This window comes from Falco peregrinus, chromosome 11 (genome assembly GCF_023634155.1).
Source record: "Falco peregrinus isolate bFalPer1 chromosome 11, bFalPer1.pri, whole genome shotgun sequence".
NCBI lineage: Eukaryota > Metazoa > Chordata > Aves > Falconiformes > Falconidae > Falco > Falco peregrinus.
The window spans coordinates 2,179,373-2,201,080 of record NC_073731.1 but is presented as its reverse complement, the minus strand read 5'-3'; the positions used below and the strand labels follow the sequence as shown (position 1 = coordinate 2,201,080).

Below are 21,708 nucleotides of genomic sequence, written 5' to 3'. Positions count from 1 at the left end.
AAAAATTATCCTATTGATATATCTTACTGAAACTGTTTCACGTATTTAGTAACTTTTTTGATAGAATGCTGTTCTTATTAGGAAAGTTTGAACCATCAGCTAATTAAACTGAAAAAATAGAATCAGTTATGTGTTCATAACAACTTAAATAAGCAACTAGAGAAGGACGCTAAAAAAAACACCTGTGGAACTCACTATCATAAAATTTGAAGAAGTAGCTATTTTAAGAAACCTTTTCCTTCCTCCGTTTCAATACCTGTTTTTTCTCTGTCACTGTATTAATGTTGAAAGTTACAATTACTGTGACATGTCATAAATCAAGTATTTATTGCTCAACAAAATTATTGGATAATAATTTAGTAATGTGATCATTATAATGTCAGCTTTATCACTTTTAGCTCTTAGAAATACAAAGGAAGAATGAAAATACTTGTGATTATGTGTGTGTGTGTATATATATATGAATGTATATAAAATAGATGTCTTCATTTCTAGTGTCAGAAGAAAGAAGAGTTCATTGAAAGAATCCAAAGTCTGGATTTTGATACTAGAGCAGCTGTTGCAGCCCATATTCAAGAGGTATATTGGGGTTTTTTGTGTTTTTAATTTTTTTCAGAGGTGGAATATTGTCCTGTAAGAAGAATAATGGCATCTGGTCAAAAGCAAGTAAATCAAATATGTGATTTGTGTGTCTAGTGTTTTTTGTAAGGAAAAAATGCCTTTACTTTTTTAAGTTGATTCACAAAAAAGATTTCATGATCGAGCTCTTTTGGATTACATTGTTAATGCAGTGCCAGGGAGCAAGTTTGTTGCTTTACAGCAAATTTGGTTAAGTGAAAGTTTTGTATGTGAATTTATTTATAAAACGTAATTCAAATCCTGTGTATGTGATATGTAATATATAAAAAATGAAATAATCGCCTTTTGCTTTTTATTTTGCCATAAGTACAAGGTACTACTTCCAGGTAGACAGGCAACTATTCCATTACATACAATTTCCTCTATTTTCAAGGTTTTTTTCTTTGTGCTTCCTTCCTACGCTTACAATTTAAAGAGGATATTTTTTTTCTCTTCCATTTCATTCTGTGTAGGTAACTCATAATCAGGAAAATGTGTTTGACCTGCAGTGGATGGATGTCATTGTATTGACACAAGAGTATGTTGAACCTCTCTTGAAAAATATGGCGCTACATTTAAAAAGACTTATAGATGAAAGAGATGAGCACTCAGAGGTATGGGTGTGGTTTGTTACTTAAGAGAAATATAAGAAATATTTTTTTAAGATGATACAACTTACCATTTTTATAACTAATAATTTAATGTGTGTCCTGTTAGCATATTTAAGCAAGGATTCCTTACTGCCAGGAAGTCTCACATAGTTATGGTGTGCATACTAGTTGCTGAATACTGTGACAAACTAGAAAAGATAGTAGCAGTTTATCTTTTTCCTGTAACCAGTGTCTGAAAGAACTTTAAATAGGTGATCTGTAGCTGAAAACAGAAAATCCAATGCTGTTACCAGCTGAAGTTTCCAGGAGTCAGTAACCTATCAGTATGCAAGTCAGTCGCTGAAAGACACCTGTTACTTTACAGTATCCCCTGGTATAGGTTTGAGTGAACTGGAGCAGAGTCCATACTAGGAGAGGAGGGGTTTTACAAACATATCATGAGGCACAACCATCGCACTGTGTGAGAATCAAGATAGAGAAATGTATTTAACAAAAACTGCAAGTTACGAATCATCGTGGTGGTCCCAGATTTGCCCTTCAGTAGAGTGTGGATATGTTAATATTGCAATTATTCCAAATACTCCTTTGACAGTTAGCAACTTTTAGTCTTTCCAGTTCATGGCCTTGATAAGAGTAAAACCATAAACTTAACCATGAGGGAAGAGGATATGTGGTAATACTTTTTTGCAACGCAAAGGAAAAGTGACTTTAAAATACAAGAGATCTTCATACTAGGATAACACCTGTATTTAAATGATGATATAGGAATATTCCTATTATCCTAGGATGCTGCTGCTCACTGAAGAACACTAGTTTCTTTAGAGATACATATTTATTCTCATGTTCAAGGAATGCATGCCCTTTCATCACCCAGCCCATTTTGAGCACTGATAATTTTGTGGACTTGAAAGTCTAAATTCGAGGAGTTTAAGAACAGCCAAACAGTACTGTTAAATAGCTGTGACTGTTTATCTGCTCAAGATATAGTGTGTAGGGCTTCTGACTTCTTTCATGGCAAAACTTTTCCATTATTCTTGCTTCATTTCAGCCTTCATTTTATTAAGGCAGTGAATTATATAGTTTGTGATATAGAATTGCATTCAGAGAGCCATTTATGCTTTTTTTTTCCCCCCTCAGACTATCATAGAACTCTCAGAAGAACGGGACTGTCTCCGTTTTCTACCTCATGCATCAGCAGCACAATCACCTTGTGGATCTCCTGGCATGAAACGCACTGAAAGCAGACAGCACCTGTCAGTAGAGCTAGCAGATGCCAAAGCGAAGATAAGGCGGCTTAGGCAAGAGCTGTGAGTACATTGAGAATGCAGAAGTGTGTTGAGAGTTGTAGGGTTTTAAAATTATGTTGGTTTTGCACAACAGTAGTACTAGACAAATTCTTCATTCTTTCAAATGTGAAATTATGTTTTAAATGCTTTTTTTCAGCTATTGCACCCCAGGAAGCATATTTTGATAATGTAAGCATATTTGTGAACCGGTGTGACAAATACATCCGTGTTTGTCTTAATTTGTATTATGCATTATGTCGTTGGGTTTTTTAACCATAAACATAGTGAAATTGGTGAACTAGTGCTATGGTAATTTTGTATCTTTTGCACTCTGAAATTTTTGAAAAACTGTTTGAACGATCTCTTGAGCTTATTACAATACAGTAATGGGCTCTTTGCTCTACATGAATTAGGTCTTTTAGAAATACAGCTAATCTAATGCAGCCTTATCTTTTTCTATTACATATTGTGTCCATGTTGTTATTCCAGAGGCAAGTTCTTTGTGCTTCCTCTTATTGTTTGTTATCATTAATGAATGTCTGACTGTGGGTTTAATATATCTGTATTTATGTATGTGTCTAAGAGAATAGCTTTGCATTTCAATACTTAAAGGGGGCTTATAAGAAAGATGGGGATGGACTTTTTAGTAGGGCCTGTAGTGATAGGACAAGAGCTAATGGTTTTAAACTAAAAGAGAGTAGATTTAGTTAAGTATTAGGAAAAATTCTTTACTGTGGGGGTGATGAGGCACTGTCCCAGGCTGCCCGGAGCAGCTGTGGCTGCCCCATCCCTGGCAGTGCCCAAGGCCAGGCTGGACGGGGCTGGTGGGAGGGGTCCCTGCCCGTGGCGGCGGGTGGAACTAGCTGATCTTTAAGGTCCCTTCCAACCCAAACTGTTCTGTGATTTTGTGATTTGAGGCAACTATGGGGTGACACACTTGAACTATTACATGTGGCAGCCAGCTAGGGACTGGAGACAAAAGCCATGTCCTGACCATTTGAGGATTAGTGGCAAAACGGTCCTTTTAAAAAGGTGATAGTGCTGTAGTGATTCCTTATTGGCAGCGTGATTTAGTTACCTGTTTCTTGTTGGAAACAGAGTAAGAAAGAGCCATCTATGGTTCATTCACAGTTTATGAAATGTTTACATTTGTTGCAGATAGGAAGAAAATTATCATTAGCATAATCACCTGTCCCCCATCTCTTTCTTTCTTTCTGTGTAGAGGTTTCCTTGTCTGCACGATATTTGCTCATGCCCTTCAGTACTGTTCCACTTCTGTCTGCCATGCTGCTCTACAGAGAAAAATGAAAGAAAGAAAAAAAATTATGCAAACCAAACTCCACTAAATCTCTTGGCCCACTGCAAACCTATGCAGTGAAACAGGCTTTGCATTTACTGGCAGGGGTTGGCTGTTTATGTCTAAGGAATAGTGTAATTTGTAAAGCGAGTAGATTTTACGGCTTGGGTCAGTTAGATCCAGTTAAGGTTCATCCTACGTTCATGCTACATTCATCCAGTTAAGGGAGTGCTTTCTACTACTCCTGGCTCTTAAGCTAAAGTGTACATTCACCTCCTTCACCTCATCCAAGTGCTGTGAAAAATCATTCCCACTGTAACCAAGATCTTTGTTTCTTTGTTTTTCATATGCTAATGAAATTTTTTTATCCTTTCTATTTTATGAAGAGAACTGACTCACTAAGTATCAGTGGGTACTTTGTCTTCATAGCCTAGGAACAAATCTGAGCAGTAGTGAAGAGCTGTTTAAAGGGAAGAACAATAATAGTCTAGTGGAGAATCTGTTTCTCCCTGTAGCAATGTGTAATGTTGTTTTAGCAGAGTGAAGTATGTGCAGTCTGAACTTAAAATACAAATGTTAAATCTGAAGAGATTCAATATGTATAGTAACTTGCCTATAGTTTAGAAACAGCATAAATACAGCAGGTTTTTTTTAATCCAGCATGTCATGGAGAGAGGAGAAAGGTAAAATTAAAAGCTGAAGGTAGCATAAGTCACAGTTAGGCTGGTCTGCTCTTATCAGAGTTTGTAGATCAGATCATCTCTAGCTGACTGGATTAAGTATCTGGTTGATTTACTCGGAGGATCCCCTTCCCCCACTAAATCTCTGTCTTCATGAAGAACAGAGGACAAAAAGATACAGCTCCTTTTTTCTGATGTCTGTATTATTATGTGTCTGCTGAAATGAGCCCGCCCAGGATATTCTATAAACAGCTGCACCAAGAAAATTAGTGAAAAAATTGCTGTTATTAGTTTGATTGACAGTTAATAGATAGCCTAAACAGTGAACACTGGTATGTTCTGTATAATTTAGTACAATCCTCTCTAGTTTGTAGCTGAAGCATGCAATTAGGGCAACAGTGATGGCTCAGAACATTTCACATTTTGCACTCTTATTTGAATTCAATTTGTAAATAAATTCCCTTTACACTTAGCAGTATATTTAAAACACTAGACTTTGATAAATTAACTCATGTCTCTAGCATTTGGTATTAAATGCTGCATTTATTTGATAAATTAAAAATTAGATTAATTCCAAAGTTAAAAATGTTAATCTTAAAATGTATTTATAATCTGGTTTTGGCAACGAACCTTCATACCTGGTTTAATATGCACTGAAGCTAATATAATTTCTTACAAAAGGTCTGTAAAGATTATTTTTCAGTTGGATGCAAAACAGCGATTTGAGGCTTGTAATATAGAAACTCTGGAACGGAAATTGCACACCTAATTTTCTATGTTAAGTCCTGTGTGTTTCTGTGTGGAATGATAACACAGGAATATGAATGTTAATGGAAAAGTTATAGTAATCTAATATAATACAGAATACGTTTTTATTTCTGTATGGTTTCCGAACACCTACATAGAGAGAAAACTTTGATATCTGCTGTGGGCAGTGATGTTGCAGTGAGCTGTATGTAGTTGAACCCTCGTGTACTTGTAGGCTGTCAATAACCTTTTTGAAGCTATGTGGTTGCAAAAAGGTTGTTCATTGTGAGACTGGCTTATTTTTAAAAACAACTGATTCGGTTTTGTTTAAAACAAATATGTATGTTAGCATGATTACTTGTAGATTGTATTATGCATTTCAGTACCTTAGGCTCTCTTATTTCCCCCTTTTCTACTTCTGTTCTGTTTCATACTTGTGTTGCAAAATATTAAATAATATAGTAACAAGTTTGAATGTGCGATATATCTTCTATGAGTATACAATATTGGATTTGGCAGCTTTTTCAACAGTGAATACAGTTTGTTCTGAGGTGCAATTGAATTTTGAGCATTAGGTATTCTGTGTCTTGGAGAGAATTAAATATTTCCCTTGTACTTTACTCATTGTTTAACAAACTCATTTTTTTAACGAACTTATTTTTTGAGCATTGAGAAATAAGTGTTAGCTGGAAATTAAAAATGAGTCCTGTAAGGATTGTAGTATTCTATGTGAAATTGTTTTTATTATAAATTTCTGAAAACACTAAACCAGATACTGTGTTCTTCCCATAAAATTGAAATTCATTATGTGTTTCATAAAATTAAGATTATGAAGTGATACCTTCTTTTAATGAGCAAAAAGACACCTGGAAATCTTAATTCTTCTCTGTAAGAGAAAGAGTAATTACAAAAGTATAAAAATGCTTTTAAAATTGGCTTTACCTGATCTGTGACAGGATGCATTGGTGGTCATTGTCTGGTTCACCTGGAAAATATTTGGACCTTTTGAACATATATTTTGAAATTATTCAAAGTTCACTTTTGGATGTAAATCTCCTGGTACACATTCATGTGTATTGTCTGGGTTTTTTTAAGACAAAAATCCCTTATCACAAAAAGATCCCTTATCGCACCCTAATGCTTTCTGCCCTGCATACGTAGGAAATCATAGTGAACAACAATTCAAAGGACTATGAAAAATCTGACCAAATTTAAAGGATTAGATGTAGACTAAGACCTAAAGAATATCTAAAGCATAATGATATACCTAAGTTTTACACTCTGATGTCCGTGAAGTTCTAGATTAAAAGAGGGAAGTCTCGTGAATCTCAGTATTTCATTCTCATACAAGATGACAATTACAAAGTTTTGCGGTCATATTTAACTGAAACGTGTTTTCTCTTTTAAGTGAGGAAAAGACTGAGCAGTTGCTTGACTGTAAACAAGAACTTGAACAGATGGAAGCAGAACTAAAGAGACTTCAGCAAGAGGTATGGTTTTTGTAAATCTAGTGTTTAAAAAAAAAAAAAGTTGCCACCATCAGAACGATTTTGCCCCCCCCCCCCCCCTTTTTTTTATTAGGAACTATGTTTTCATGCTTTTTTTATTTCACACTTTGAACATGGTCTTGTGTAATTTGTTCCTTTATCTGGTCTAGCATGCTGGAAAAATATTTTGAGTTAGGTTAGTATTCCTTCTCTAACTTCTTTGTTTCTGCATTCAGGCAATTTACCGCCAACAGATCCCATGAGTGTACATACGCTGAATGTTTCTTAAAAACAATGCACTCAAATTTTGTCTGGTTTTCTTTATATTTTTGAGTCTGTATGTTGATAATGAGGGAAAACACCTGGTTGATTTATTATTAGGATATGAGTGTATGAAGTTATTGGGGGTCATTTGAGAATATTATCCATAAAAGGAATGCACTGTTCTGAAATTAACGCATATGTACATACTTCTCCTTGAAAAAGGCCAATGCTGTTTTCTTGGAAATATGTTATCTGGACTGAGCCTCTAAAAAAATTGGTTTTTTTACCTTTCTCAGAATTAATTCCTCTGCATTACCCTGATTTAAATACTGAAGCAGCTATGTTATCCTTCAGCATGTACTGTCCATTATTCTTGCCTTTAATTGCTGTATTTTCATATTTTCTAGAATATGAATTTACTCTCAGATGCCCGATCTGCCAGAGTCTATAGAGATGAATTAGATGCCCTTCGTGAGAAGGCAATTCGAGTCGACAAGCTTGAAAGTGAAGTCAGCCGGTATAAAGAGAGGCTGCATGATATTGAATTCTACAAAGCTAGAGTGGAGGTATATTCAGGGGAAAAAAATAGCAAATAACCATCATTTTTTGTTTGCTGTGGCTTTTTCAAAGTTGCTTTGATGACTTAAGCATTGGGGCGTGAAAACAGTGTTACAGCTTCTTGCTCTAGGATATATGATAGTCATTTTTTTGTGATAAATTACAGTTTTTAGGGTAAGAGTCCCTGTGTGTAGTGGCATGCAGCTTCATTTGAAGTCAGCAGTATTCACCGTAGCTGTAAGCTAGCAAGATCAGTAGGAGCCTCTGTTTAGGATATTATACTATGTATTGAGAAACCCAAGGAGGAATTAGTTAAAAATGTGTTATAAATGTAATAACCTTTCTCCTCTTTTTGATCTCCTAAGAGAAGATAATTTTCTAAGTAAAGTGTTGAGGAAATGCTGGCTATACACATAAATGAGTTTAGCATGACTGCATTCCATGGATAAAATGTACTGAAAAAAGATGCGTTGACACCAGGCATGAGACACTTACAGTTCTGACATGAATTAGAAGTTCGGGAAACAAATCAGCATGCAGGATTTTAATAGGCCATCGTTCTGTCTGTAAATGGCAAAATTGTTGGGCAAATGCCAAGGTGGCAGAATTTGTGAAAGAAACAGTTACATATGGGAGTCAAAACTACTGAAAGTTTAAAGAAATTGTCAAGGTGGTCATTAAAAAAACCCACCCACGTACCCCTAGAAAAGCAGGGACAACTCCAAATAAATGCTTGTTAAAAATACTATGTTGCGTAGGTGCAGTTGTTGAGATACTGGTATGAAGCTCGCTTTTTAGTGTAAAAATGACCAAAAAGTGAAAACAAGATCTTAGGCTAAACTATGACACAGCGTATTTTTACCTGACTCCTTCATTTAATGTGGCTTCTTGGATTCACAGGCCTGAATGGGGTCTTGGGAACTCATTCAGTCCTATTTTTTATATACCCATACCACTTCAAACGAATGCTTGGCATTAATTGGTGCTTTAACACCAAAGTGTCGGCAGCCTTTTGTAGCAGCTTTTTTCTTCTCTGAAGACTGTGTTGTGTTATGTGTCCTCTCTTCTAGCTCCTCATCTTCTGCAGCCCCACAACGGTGTGCCTTACAAGGTGTTTTTTCTGTTCTCTGGGTTCTGTCTTAATTCATATCTTAAAATGGAGTCCCTAAGACTGGGTCTCATACTCTAATTATCGCTTTATCAGTTCTGAATACAGTAGAGAAGTGACTTTTCTATACAACTTCTAATATAGTAACTCCTAAGCAACATCTCAACATTGTGATCTGTGAACCTCCATAGATTTTCTTCCCAGTGAACTGCTGCCTGGACATGATGCAGTATCCCAAACATTCTAGTTACCGCATCTGAAAAAATAACGCTCATTACCACTGATATGGCATCCTTTGGAAAGAGACTTCTTACTTTGAATGTTTAAAAGTTGAAATGTTTTAACGAATGTATACTTCATATGTTACAGCATAAAATAGCTACTGCTGTGATAGAAGCTACTGTGATGAGAGGGGAAAAACTGCAAGGCAAAACCCAAATGTTTTTAATGTTCTGTTGCAGCTCCTTCATCAAAAACTTGCAACAATACTTTTAGTCAGAAATAAAGCATATCAACTGACATGGGAGTTATTATTTTTTTAATGCAAAATGAGATTGGTAGTTTTTCTAAGCAAAGTGCAGTGTAAAAAAGTTAATAGACTGTGGTGAGAGATAAGGTGCATGGTGCAGATTAAAACATTGTTAAAAATACTTCAGGCATTTTTGAAACTTAAAAGTCATGGTTCCCAAGAATTACTTTTTTTAAGATGACTTGTTCTTAGCCTTGCTCGTGGAAATAATTTTATCATCTTACTGTGTAATGTGAAATAGTCTGATGAAATTGGCGGAAACTTTCTCAAGATACACTAAATATGGACCTTACCAGCTGTCATTGAAACATCCATTCTTGAGGACGCTCCAAAGCTGCCTTCGCATGCCACTTAAAAACAAAGGCTGGTAATCACTTTCCAACTCTGGATCTTTTCTAAGTGTTTGACGTAGTTTAAACAAGATACTGGTGTAGAATTTGAGCTCAGCAATAGAGGTCCAGTGCCGTGATTTATGGTCTCTAATTTCCTCAGAGTATTTGGCTGTTAACTATATATGATGTACTAGGGTAGCATACTTGGCTCTGTTGGAAAATCAGGTACTGTGAGTGGCGAACACTGTTATCAGCCTGACTGCGTACAAGAAAACCTTATGTGAGCTGTTTGAAAATCATCTTTATGTGAATGACTTTATGTGTGTATCTACTACTGTTCTAAGAGAGACTGAAAGCATATGGTTAAAAAAATTGGCAAAGGAAGAAGTTAGTGTAAAAGACTGCGCAATAGAAATTTCATTTTCATAGAATGTTTAAACTAGTAAGAAACCTGAAATTTGTTTACATGTTTCATAGCTTCTAACTGTCTGATTTTTCAAGCATGCTCAAATAGAGACAGATGTTAATTAGTTGGCTTTGCTTCTTAAAAATAATTATAAGTTAACTTAATATTTGTGTAGGGAGGAGTTTGAAGGATAAAGATTTATGTTGTATTCACTGATCTCTTTTCAGATCTTGCAGCTGACTGCATAGTGAAGTTGGAAAAGTTTTGTATTTATATAATGACTAAAATTGTTAATTGTATGATTTTACACATTATTATTTTCATCAGATGCCATTAAAAAAACCCTCCATGTACATAAACTAAAGCTGTTTAGGACTTTTGAATACAACTGGTTGTAGTTTGAGAATGCAGTTATATTTTCAACATCATGTCCTTACTTTGGGCTTAAGTAAGTTTGCCCAGCGGCCTGTAAACCTAATTATGGCCTGTAGAAAATTATTTTCTTCAGTTTTGTTCTCAATTTCCTGCAAACCAAAGATGAGGGAGTTCAGTCTGATAATAAAACAAATTATGGACTGAAGAGGAGCGCCTACATCCATCTCCAGTCTTTGACAGTGGCCAATAGCAGATGCCTAGAGTAGAGTAAAAGAACAGGGCAAGTACCTGGTGATACTTTCCTGTTGTGCTCTCCTGGCCTCCAGCAGTCTCTGCTCGGCAAAATCATAAAATTGTATAATCACTTAGGTTAGAAAAGGCTTCTGAGCTCATCAGGTCCAACTGTTAACCCAGGACTGCCAAGTCCTTCACTAAACAATGTCCCTAAGCACTGCAGCTAGGCATGTTTTAAATGCCTCCAGGGATGGTGACTCCACCACATCCCTGGGCAGCCTGTTCCAATGCTTAACATCGTAAGAGGTGGTATTTGGAGCTTTCTGGCCTTCTCTTGCATGAATTATATGACTTCTCAACACATGTAAGCCTTTTCATCTACACAGTTATGTACAGTAAGCTCCGCAGTTCAGTTACATGGTATGTGAAGTACTTATTTTTGTTTGTTTTGAGCCAGACACCTCTAATTTTTATTGATGTCAGCCTTTTGTTTAGCTGTAATCCATGCATGTGCAATACGCCTTTCCAGATCACATCTCAAATCACAGAGATATTTATGGTTTGATTGTAATTACAAATACTTTATTCTTAATGGTTTAGGGATTATTTAATTTATGTAGAATTTTCTTTTCATAACAGTTTTGTAAGTTACAGTTATGTGAAATTCCTGTAATTTTGGTTTTATGAAATGTCTGTTACAGCTTCCAAAAGAGTGTTTTAGCATTAGAGCAACATTTCTAAAACTAGTGATTATGTGTATCAAAGTTTGTATGAATAAGGAAATGCTTTTGTTGAGGTTTTGTGGTTGCTTATTCTTGTAGGAATTGAAGGAAGACAATCAGGTGTTGCTAGAAACCAAGACAATGTTGGAAGATCAATTAGAGGGGACCCGAGCCCGTTCTGATAAATTACATGAGTTAGAAAAAGAGAATCTACAATTAAAAGCTAAATTGCATGATATGGAGATGGTAAGTGTAAATGGAGGATAACAAAGACAACTGATGTGCATTGAATTAATTTTTTTTTAATGAAAGAATTTCTAATCAAAATAGTGGCGAGGAGAGGAAGAGGGTATTTCTTGATTTACTAACGCTTTTCAGATAGTTTCCTAGGGAAGGAAAAACTGCAAAGGCAGTACTCTTCTTAAAAGGCAGTACAGTGTTTAATTGGGTAGCTAAATTACAGTGATAAGAAATACAAAGACTCATTAGTAAGAACAATAAGATGAGGGGTTTTTTTATGTGAAGGCAGTCTTTTGTCACTTAAATACGTAGATAAAAGAGGCGATTCGTATTTCAAATTCTGGCAATATGGTGACATATTTATCAGAAGGTTCTTCGCAAAATAATTCTGTTTTTAATTGGGTTTTCTCCAAAAATAAGTATTCCAAAATATAGTCATATTTTGCCGGGGGTAGGTGGGTTGGGGGGCCTTTTCTGTAAAGGACAGCAGATTATTACCTTCTGTTTACTTTCATTTTCTGCAAAATGTTGAGAGTTACAGCTGCAACTTATTCCTGTTAGTGTGTTGGGTGAAGGGGTTCGTAAAGAGCCAGGTGAGAAGCTCTCATCACAGACTGAGTCCTGTTACAGCTTTTTTGCATCAAAGTAGTCTTAGGATAGATTAGAGAAGGTAAAATTTTGCTTCTTTGTCAGTTTGGGGTTTTTTGTGTGCTACCAAGCTGTGCTTATGTATACTTTCTTCCCTGGTACTTGGAGAGAAGTGAACTTTGAAAAAGATGAGAAGAGGTTCTTCTCTGCATATTTTTCTTTACTGGTTGTTACACTTGCAAGTTCTCCATACTTCTGTCTGTTCCTCCCTGCCTACTGTGTATTAGCAAATCAGAAAATACACTTTGCATTCCTCTGTGGCATACTAGATACTAAAATAATTTATGCATGTTGAGACTTCTTTTTAATGTTACATATGAAATAATTTTTAAGGAACGTGATATGGACAGAAAGAAGATTGAGGAGCTCATGGAGGAAAATATGACTCTAGAAATGGCTCAGAAACAAAGTATGGATGAATCATTGCATCTTGGCTGGGAACTTGAACAGATAAATAGGACTACTGAACTTTCTGAAGGTAAACAGAGTAATACTTGCAAACAAATAAAATAGAAAAATTGAAAGCTCAGAGGCTGGACAGCATTAGGAAATTAGAGGTCCTTATTTCTAAAGTAGAGAGTCTTGTTCTCTGGGGGAAGGTGACAGTTTGGGGGGGGGGGGGGTTTCTTGTGGTTTGGTTTTGTTTGGTTTTTTTTTTTGCTCATTCCCATGTATCCTTGGAGATACAGCCTACATGAAATGTCCCTGTTCTTGTGCTTCTTGTTTGTATCTCTGTTTAACTGAACCCCATAAATATCTTGGAGTTATACTGTGTTGCCATTCAGACTTGCTTTACTGTTCCCAAAGTTAAGAAAGTTTTGTTAAAGCTTCTCAGAGTAATAGTTTGCAGAGACAGCTGTGGCAAAAGTTTTGATTCTTCCAATATAGCATGCTTGGTCATACATGGGATCCCATACAAAGGATTTGTGGAAATTCAGAAATACATCCTCAGTTTCAGGAAACAAATCTCTGCTGTGATTAGGAACATTAGGATGAGTAGAAGGTTTCCTTTTATGCATCTGCAGCCTTACCTGTTAGGTAAGGAGGATGGGTAATTAATCCTAACTAGCTCTATTCACCAAGAAAGCATTGGAGGACCATCAAAGGCTTCTATATCCCCGAAGTCTAAAAATGCAAAGTCCAAGAAGACCAGGTAATAGGTAACCTTTTTTTCTTTATGGTGTTTTTCTCATACAGTGCCACAGAAATCACTTGGCCATGAAGTAAATGAACTGACATCAAGCAGACTGCTGAAGCTGGAAATGGAAAACCAAAGTTTGCTGAAGACAGTGGAAGAATTGCAAAGTGCAGTGGGTTCTGTAGAAGGCAGTAGTTCGAGGATTCTGAAGATGGAAAAAGAAAACCAAAGACTTAGCAAAAAGGTAATCATCAGTGTATGTCTGAATTGTCTGAGTTGCATAATGTTGCTAGCCACTTTCTTTCTAAAGGATAATTTTACGAATTCCTGTTATTTTAGAAAAAGTATTACAGGGGTCTAAATTGTGTTACAGTTTCTGTAAGGTTATGGTAAAAAAGAAAACAACCTCTGAGAGATTTTTTTTTTTCTTTTTCAGTGATGCTTTTTTATTGATGTAAGAATGCGATCGTTATATTCAGAAAGGTCTTACACCAGTAGGGGGAAAAATATTAACATATTAGGGACATAAATGAGTAATGAAACTTCTATGATACTTGAGAACACTATTTTTTTGTAATCAGGGGAAGGTGTGTGTACATAGGTGGAGATTGACTGGTAAGTCTAAGCAGAAAAACTCTGTTATGTGTCCTCATTTGTAACTGAGAAAGAGAGAACACGGGCCAAGGAATTGATGAGCAAATGAATGAGAGGAGTTTGGCAGATTTATCTACAATATTTTACTCTGCAAATTACGTATTATCAAATAGTTTATTCAGTGATATCTATAGAGAGTAAAAATTTGAGAAAAACGGGGACTAATTACAGTGAAGTGAAATGTCTTAAAGTTTCTGAAATAGCTTTTGCTTCAGATGTTTCAGGTGTTAGACTGTTCTTAGAGTGGGCAAGAGATAATTAAAAATATATGAAAGAAATCCCTACTTTATTTCATACTTCCATGCTTTTTCTGATTTCTCAACAATATGGTGGTTTTTGCAGCAGCCTGTGTGCTGCTTTGAGTTTCTGTATAGTACCAGAAAGACAGCTAGGAGGATACAAAAGAAAGGAGTAGGTATAAGAAGCAGTAGATCCTTGTGGTTGTCTGATACTGTTCTTACCACCTTAGATGTCTGGTGACAAGTCCTTTTTCTCACTTGCCCCTAAAAATGATACTTGAACAGTGATCACTTCAGTAGAAAGCATGAAGTTGAACAAAATGCCTGTTACCAATCCTGTATTCATAGCCTACTTGTATTTGGACACGCTTTCTCTTAAAACAAACCAATAATAGTCTTATAAATAAAAGGTAAGTGACCACAGGAACTACAGTTCCAGTGCCCAGTTGGCAGTTGGTCAGGCAATGGGTAAATTTGGTTCCCAAGTGGAGGGTGACTGCATTGCTGCTAGGGCGATTGAGCCAGTTACTTCTCCTTTGCAAAAACCTATTAAAGTGCCAATATCCCTGTAAAATATGCATTGGTCTGCTAAGCAAGGGACCGGGAAAACTGGAATTTGGGAGAAGGAAGGAGAAGGAAACAAAAGGCTGGTCAAACACTAGTATTCTCATCCTAAGAGAAATACTGAATTCAGGTTCTGGCCTGATTGATACCATGCTTTTTGCATATTTTGGATCAACAAATTGCTTCATGGAGTAACAAATTCCATTCTACAACCTCTTTGTGATTTTACTTCTCAGTATTACTTAGCAGCAATTAAATGTATATAACTAAGATAATTTATTTCTAAAAGTATTCCCCCTGCCTGGGGTCTGAGTTATGTCTGGACTTCTCTAGGACTGGGTAGCACGTGGACAATGGGCTTGACATCGAAGCAATCATCTGCTGGAAGGTTTATATTCTAAGTAATTATAACTTACATGTGACAGAAAAATCACACTTGCTTCTTTTCACTTGTAAAGAGTTTTGCTGTCTGGTGACATTGCGAGTTGGAACCATTTGACAAAACAAACCTGTTTATTTAATTCCCAAGGAATAGTCATAAGTATCTCTTGAAATAGTTGAGTAAGATCAAACAACATTCAGTCCTTATAAGTTAAAAGGGACTTGGCGAAGCAGTATAAAATCTTACTAAAATGGAACTTTAAGAGAAAAAAAGATGCTTGGGAAATACCCAGCGCCTAATAAAATCTGACCCTTTTTTTTAATGCAAAAGTACATTATAGATACAGTCTTCTGAGCCAGGGAGAAAATTCTGGCAGAAGTAAAGAAGAGATGAATTGTTTCAGATATAGAACAGAAGATTCCATTTTCTTCTTTCCTTCAACCTTCTTCGTTTACAAATTCATTGCTATTGGGGTACCTTCAACCTAGCTAAGAGTAATACTATTGTAATTTTTAAGTACATTTTAAAAAATGTATTTCTTTTTCCCCAGCTTGAAGAGCTAGAGAATGAAATTAGTCAAGAGAAACAAAGTCTTCAGAACAGTCAGAATTTGAGCAAAGATTTGATGAAAGAAAAAGCACAGCTTGAAAAGACACTTGAAACACTTCGCGAAAACTCAGAGCGACAAGTGAGTAGCAAAATCAAGTTTTAATGCTGCATTGTACTGTACTGTTCTCCTTTTGTACTTTTTTTACAGGCACAAAAGTGTTGTAAATGGAGCAGATTTGCTGAAAGGACACATCTGCAGCACAATTGCTTGTCTAAGACCTGCAGCCAGTGAGACACATGATTCATCTTTAGCTGAGGCTTCACTGTTAGTTTTAGAACTTTTTAGTGTTTTGTAAGGCTTCTGTGGCTTTCCTGGGCTGTACGTTTGCTATGGTTGCTTAAAGGGTGCAGCTCAGCCAAAATAGAAAATTGGGAACTTTGGAGGTAAGCCAGACGCCGCTCAATGGAGGAAAACAGGTTCCAGACAGCTGGTCAGTGTTTGAAGTAATGTCGGAGTATTAATGAGAATTGCAGCAGCCTGTCCCTTGAAGGGACCAGACAGAGACCGGTATAGCAGAGCTGGTCTGCTGCTCCACTGCTGAAACTGTTCTTCCTGTGTCGTTCAGTCTTGTTTTTCTGGGGTAGGAACCATCATGTCCAGTTTCATAATATTGCCCTATAGTGGAATGTTTTCTAGCTGTGACTTGTGGGTGGCTAGCAGAATTTATTTTTGGTTGCCAGAAACAGGCATCTGGGTCTTTGTAAGTGATTTGAGCTGTATTGGGGTGGGTACTGAATGTCACTGACGTATCTGTATCTAAGGGTGCTGACACCTTCTAAAGATCTTTGCAGAGCAATTCAGAGGACCTGTGGAAGGCTGCCACTAGAAAGCAAGAGTTATGGAAACTCTGGAAATATGCCCCATTTAGTAATCAAGTCTTTCAGAATTAGAACTGTAGTTATCTTTTGTATGTTGCAATACAGAATATTATATTTCAAAAGTCCTGAAAACTTTAAAGGCCAAATTTAATCAGTAAATGAAATTCTAGACTTAGAAAAGAGAGAAAAAGTAAAAAAAACAAAAACAAACCAAAAAAACCCCAAACCCTCAGCACTGAAGCTTTACTTTCATTTAAGGATACTTTTAAAGAAAATATGGAAAATATGCCAGCTTGACTTGTTTAGAAGTTTCATTGTTACAGTAATAGATTTATACATTGTATTAGAAGTATGCTCTAGGAAAAAAGGACCAAAACTTTCTGGAGTAAGTCCTAAGTCCCAGTGCAACCATCACAGATACATATATTGTTTTAAAATGTGTTGGAGTAGGACTGACATTTCAGTGGGACTATTTCTGCTTAAAAATAATGTTCTTAAGAGCTGTGATGGGTTAGCAGCATCTTTTGTGGCTTTTACAAATCCTGTGCTGAAGCTTAGTGTGAGTTGACTATACAGGGGTCATTTGATTTAATCAGAAACTATGGAGGCATTGATAATTATTTTTTCGTTTATAGGAGCAGAATTCATGGAAAATAATTATACATGTTCAGTAAAGTACAAGGTTATGTAAAGAAGTGTTACAAAGTTGTGGTTTTACACACCTGTTTATTAGTTTCTCGTTAATCATTTCAGAAGTTTGTCATTGCTGGGAATGGAGTCACAGATGCTATAATTAATAGTTACATTCAGACTTAAATATGAAAGAACAGTCTGTAATTTTCTCAGTCTGTTTATCATTGCAACTGACACTTTTGGCTTTCTCCAAAACAGTTTATTGTTGAAACATCCCTTATGCTATTAGTGTATTCCTAAATATTGATCTAAACAGTTTTCTGGATTTTGTTGCCTGTTGTTACATACCCAAATAATTTCTAATTATTTGGAGTAACTGTAAAAGTCAAGATGTACTAAGATTAAGCTGTAAATGTTGCCTTTATCCTTGAAGTAGATATGGGAGTATGTTACCTAAGAAAACAATTCCGTTATAATATGATTTACTTTGTCTGGAAGCTGTTGAAACAGCATGTCCAAGGGTTCATTTTAACTCAGAAAACTAATGTAACTTTGATGTGTTCCTTCACAAAATGTTATTGACTGATCAGGATGCCCTCATAGCCCACCAATCACCTCTGTTTTTTCAAAGTGAAATAAAGACACTTTTATGGATCCCACACCTCCCTGCATCTCAGGTTTGGTTTAGAACTTGACTACACTTTCATTCTTTGTGGACACGCATCTCTGGAAATTACAGAGTTTAAAAAAAGAAAGTCTAAATCTGGATAAATGCAAATGAAAATGAAATTATGCTAAAAAACAGATACAGCTTTCTTTTGGGTTGTGCTTTGTTATTTTTATTTTTATTTTATTTGCTAATATCCAAGAGGAAGATATTTGAAGATTCACTTTGACTTCTTTTGTTGTCAGACTTCCATGTGTGTACATACACAATGTTTGTAATGCTTTAAATACCAATAGAGCAAGAGAATTGTTTTTTAAAAAACTTAAAATAAAAGGGAAATATGATGTAATCTTACTAGCTTAGTAACTTTCAGTTTATATATGGAAGTAATTACTTGTTGGCAAGTTGTTCACCAGAGTTTACAAATTTTCTACCCAAATTAGATTAAGCTTTTAGAACAAGAAAATGAACATTTGAATCAAACTGTAGCTTCTCTGAGACAACGCTCACAAATCAGTGCTGAAGCGAGAATGAAAGAAATTGAAAAAGAAAATAAAATCCTTCATGAGTCCATTAAAGAGACCAGTAGTAAGTTAAATAAGATTGAATTTGAAAAAAAACAAGTCAGAAAAGAACTGGAACACTACAAAGAGAAAGGGGAGAGAGCAGAAGAACTTGAGAATGAGCTGCATCGTCTGGAGAAGGAAAATGAACTATTACAGAAAAAAATTACTAACTTAAAAATTACTTGCGAGAAGATCGAGGCCTTAGAACAAGAAAACTCAGACCTGGAAATGGAAAACAGAAAACTGAAAAAAACTTTGGATAGCCTAAAAAATCTCACTTTTCAATTAGAATCATTAGAAAAGGAGAATTCGCAACTGGATGAGGAAAATTTAGAATTAAGAAGAACAATTGAATCCTTGAAGTGTACAAGCATTAAAGTGGCACAGTTACAACTAGAAAATAAGGAACTGGAGAGTGAAAAGGAGCAGCTTAAAAAAAGCCTTGAACTCATGAAAGCCTCATTTAAGAAAACTGAACGCTTGGAAGTCAGCTACCAAGGCCTGGACACAGAAAACCAAAGGCTACAGAAAGCCCTTGAAAACAGCAATAAGAAGATTCAGCAATTAGAAAGTGAATTACAAGATTTAGAGTCTGAAAATCAGACTCTGCAAAAGAACTTGGAAGAGTTGAAAATCTCTAGTAAGCGCCTAGAACAATTAGAAAAGGAGAATAAATTGTTAGAACAAGAGACTTCTCAACTGGAAAAAGATAAGAAACAGCTAGAGAAAGAAAATAAGAGACTTCGACAACAAGCAGAAATTAAAGATAGTACCTTAGAAGAAAACAATGTAAAAATTAGTAATCTGGAAAGGGAAAATAAATCTCTATTTAAAGAAATAGTTGTATATAAAGAGTCATGTGTTCGCCTGAAAGAACTAGAAAAAGAAAATAAAGAACTCGTGAAAAGAGCTACCATTGATAAGAAAACCCTTGTCACTTTACGAGAGGTAAGCAGAAATTAGTTACCATTCCAGTCATAATCTGTTTGTAACGTAGAGAAATTATATCTGTATTTTTGAAAAAAGGTTGTCTTTTGTATTTTTTATGCTTTAATCTGTGTACTACTAACATCTTTAATGGCTACAGTAGGGAAAGCTTTAGATAATCAAAATGTATATAATTATAATAAAACAATGGAATAATATAACCGTATTATACCTCGTTCTGTAAGGTTGCGTACAGGCAGCCATGGAGCCTTTGTTAAATGAACGTTGTTCAGGTTCTTCATGTTAGTATTTGTTCTGACTGAAACACCTCCCCTTCACCGTAATGTTCAAGACCCAATTTGAAAGGTGAGTTCTACAGGAAGGGAGGGAGTGAATTCACATTAACAGTTGCAATATAGTGTCTAATATAGCTTGAAAGCTAACAGTTGGAAGGAAAGCAGAGTTATTCCAGTCATGTAGCGATAAAAGACTCTTGCCTCAGCACTTCTAAGATTAAGGCTACATTATTGATTTATGTGATAATACTGACTGTAATTTTTTCTGCATAAGGACTTGGTGAATGAAAAATTAAAGACTCAACAAATGAACAATGATCTAGAAAAACTTGCCCATGAACTTGAAAAAATAGGCTTAAACAAGGAGCGTCTCTTGCATGATGAGCAGAGCAGTGATGACAGGTAAGAATGCCCACCTGCAGCAGCATAGAAGTGAGGGTCTTTTTTTATTCATAAAGAGCAGATGGTTTTATGGACTGGTTTCATGCATGCCCTTAGATTTTTAAGGCACACTAATAGACCCAAAATGGAACTTGTTGTTCTTTGAAATTAATAAGGTAGTTGATGTGCTTGTAAAAAATTCAGCTGGCTGTGAAAGGGAGTTGCTGGTTTTTGTTACTAAGAAATTTCTTGAGGTATGTCAGTAGATACAGTTAATGTATAATGAAAATGTTTTCTGTTCTAATGAGCAGCTGGAACAGTAGCAGTAAAAGATACTAGGACCGAAGTTTGGGGATTTTTCCTTTTAGACTGCTTGACTGATAGAAATGGTTTTTACACTTTTGTCACAAAATGGGTTAAATACCTTAAAACTGTCTTGCTCTTTCCTTACAACTGTTCCCTTCTAGTTCTTCCTACCAAAAGGAAACTGCATTCCCGTTTACACAAGCTGGGAAGTATCCAATACTTCTTGAGTGTCTCTGAAACTTCATAAGGGCTCTATCACTCTACCGCACCTGCCATTATAAAGCAGCTGCTATCCTGACATCTGTTTCCTCTACTGTATGTTGTGTTCTGTCTTATCCTGCAGGGATCTGGGGAAAATTTGTGACAGGAGAAAAGCAGACTAGTATGGGCTTCTAGCCAATCATTATTTCACGATGCTATTCAGTTGTGCTCTTTAAAAACAAAACCAACAAAGCTGCTTTCATGATCTGTTATTAACAACCGATTTTTGTGAACACTTAGATTGATTTTTGGGCCTTATATATATATAAAAAAATAAAACCAAATAACTTTTTTTTTTTTTTCCTTCAGTTCCCTTTCTTGCTTCCAGTGCTCTGTTACTGGGGTGGTGCCAGAATCCTGTAGGGAGAATCTGTTACCACCTCTTGTTTTCTGGTGGTGTCTTTCATCCACTGTTCTCAGCTCACAGATGAGAAATTCTGTCAAGAAAAGTCCTCAGAACTTTGACTAGTGTGATCTCTTCTGATTTAAGCATTACTGTGTAGCATACAGTGCATAGTATGCATTTGGTTTGTCCTTAGGTCAATATACTGTACAAAGAACTAATCCTTGAGCTGAGTTGAAGCTTAAACTGCTTAGACGACGAAGTCTAGACTGAGCAACAGTTTTCTGAATCATGTTCCAGATTCCAAGTGGTTGGAGTGCTTCTGCAAAGGGAGTTAATATTGTTCTGTAAAGGTGCTTTTGCAAATTATACTATATGAGAGGATTTGCGAGTCTACTTCTGTTTCCCAGACAAGAGCACTTACCCTTTACAAGTGCTTGTATTTCTGAAGATGAGATGTTGTAGGTTCACTTCTTGTAGGTTTGTGACATTATATGAATTATGATTTTGGGCCGTACAATACTAGTGATTCCTTCACATTTTACATAATGATGTTACATTGGATCTATAAATCTAATTTGGAAGAAGATTTGGAGTAACGTGTCCCTGTGGAATAGAGAGGTTTATCCAGATTTCGTTGTATTACAATCTGTAAATGAACTTTTAACATACTTATGGCACCTATCATGACTGGTTTAATTTCTTCCTTTGCTTTCAGGTTAGCTGTGTCTGGGAATTAAACAAATAAGTTAATGTTCCTTTCATTTGCCCCGCATCCCCG

The 21,708-nt window shown here is 35.9% G+C and overlaps 1 protein-coding gene across 14 annotated transcripts in view; it reads left to right on the top strand.

The window, feature by feature from the left end:
• The window catches only part of CCDC88A (coiled-coil domain containing 88A), a 79,939-nt gene that overhangs the window by 29,684 nt on the left and 28,547 nt on the right, over positions 1 to 21,708 (top strand). For all 14 annotated transcript variants that reach the window (XM_027788397.2, XM_005238578.4, XM_027788398.2 and 11 more), the window contains 11 exons: positions 496 to 579; positions 1,092 to 1,232; positions 2,367 to 2,536; positions 6,648 to 6,729; positions 7,398 to 7,556; positions 11,354 to 11,500; positions 12,476 to 12,620; positions 13,340 to 13,524; positions 15,670 to 15,807; positions 18,291 to 19,361; positions 19,911 to 20,038. In XM_027788397.2, the coding sequence (XP_027644198.2) occupies positions 496 to 579; positions 1,092 to 1,232; positions 2,367 to 2,536; positions 6,648 to 6,729; positions 7,398 to 7,556; positions 11,354 to 11,500; positions 12,476 to 12,620; positions 13,340 to 13,524; positions 15,670 to 15,807; positions 18,291 to 19,361; positions 19,911 to 20,038 (2,450 nt within the window). The remainder of the gene's footprint in view (positions 1 to 495; positions 580 to 1,091; positions 1,233 to 2,366; positions 2,537 to 6,647; positions 6,730 to 7,397; positions 7,557 to 11,353; positions 11,501 to 12,475; positions 12,621 to 13,339; positions 13,525 to 15,669; positions 15,808 to 18,290; positions 19,362 to 19,910; positions 20,039 to 21,708) is intronic.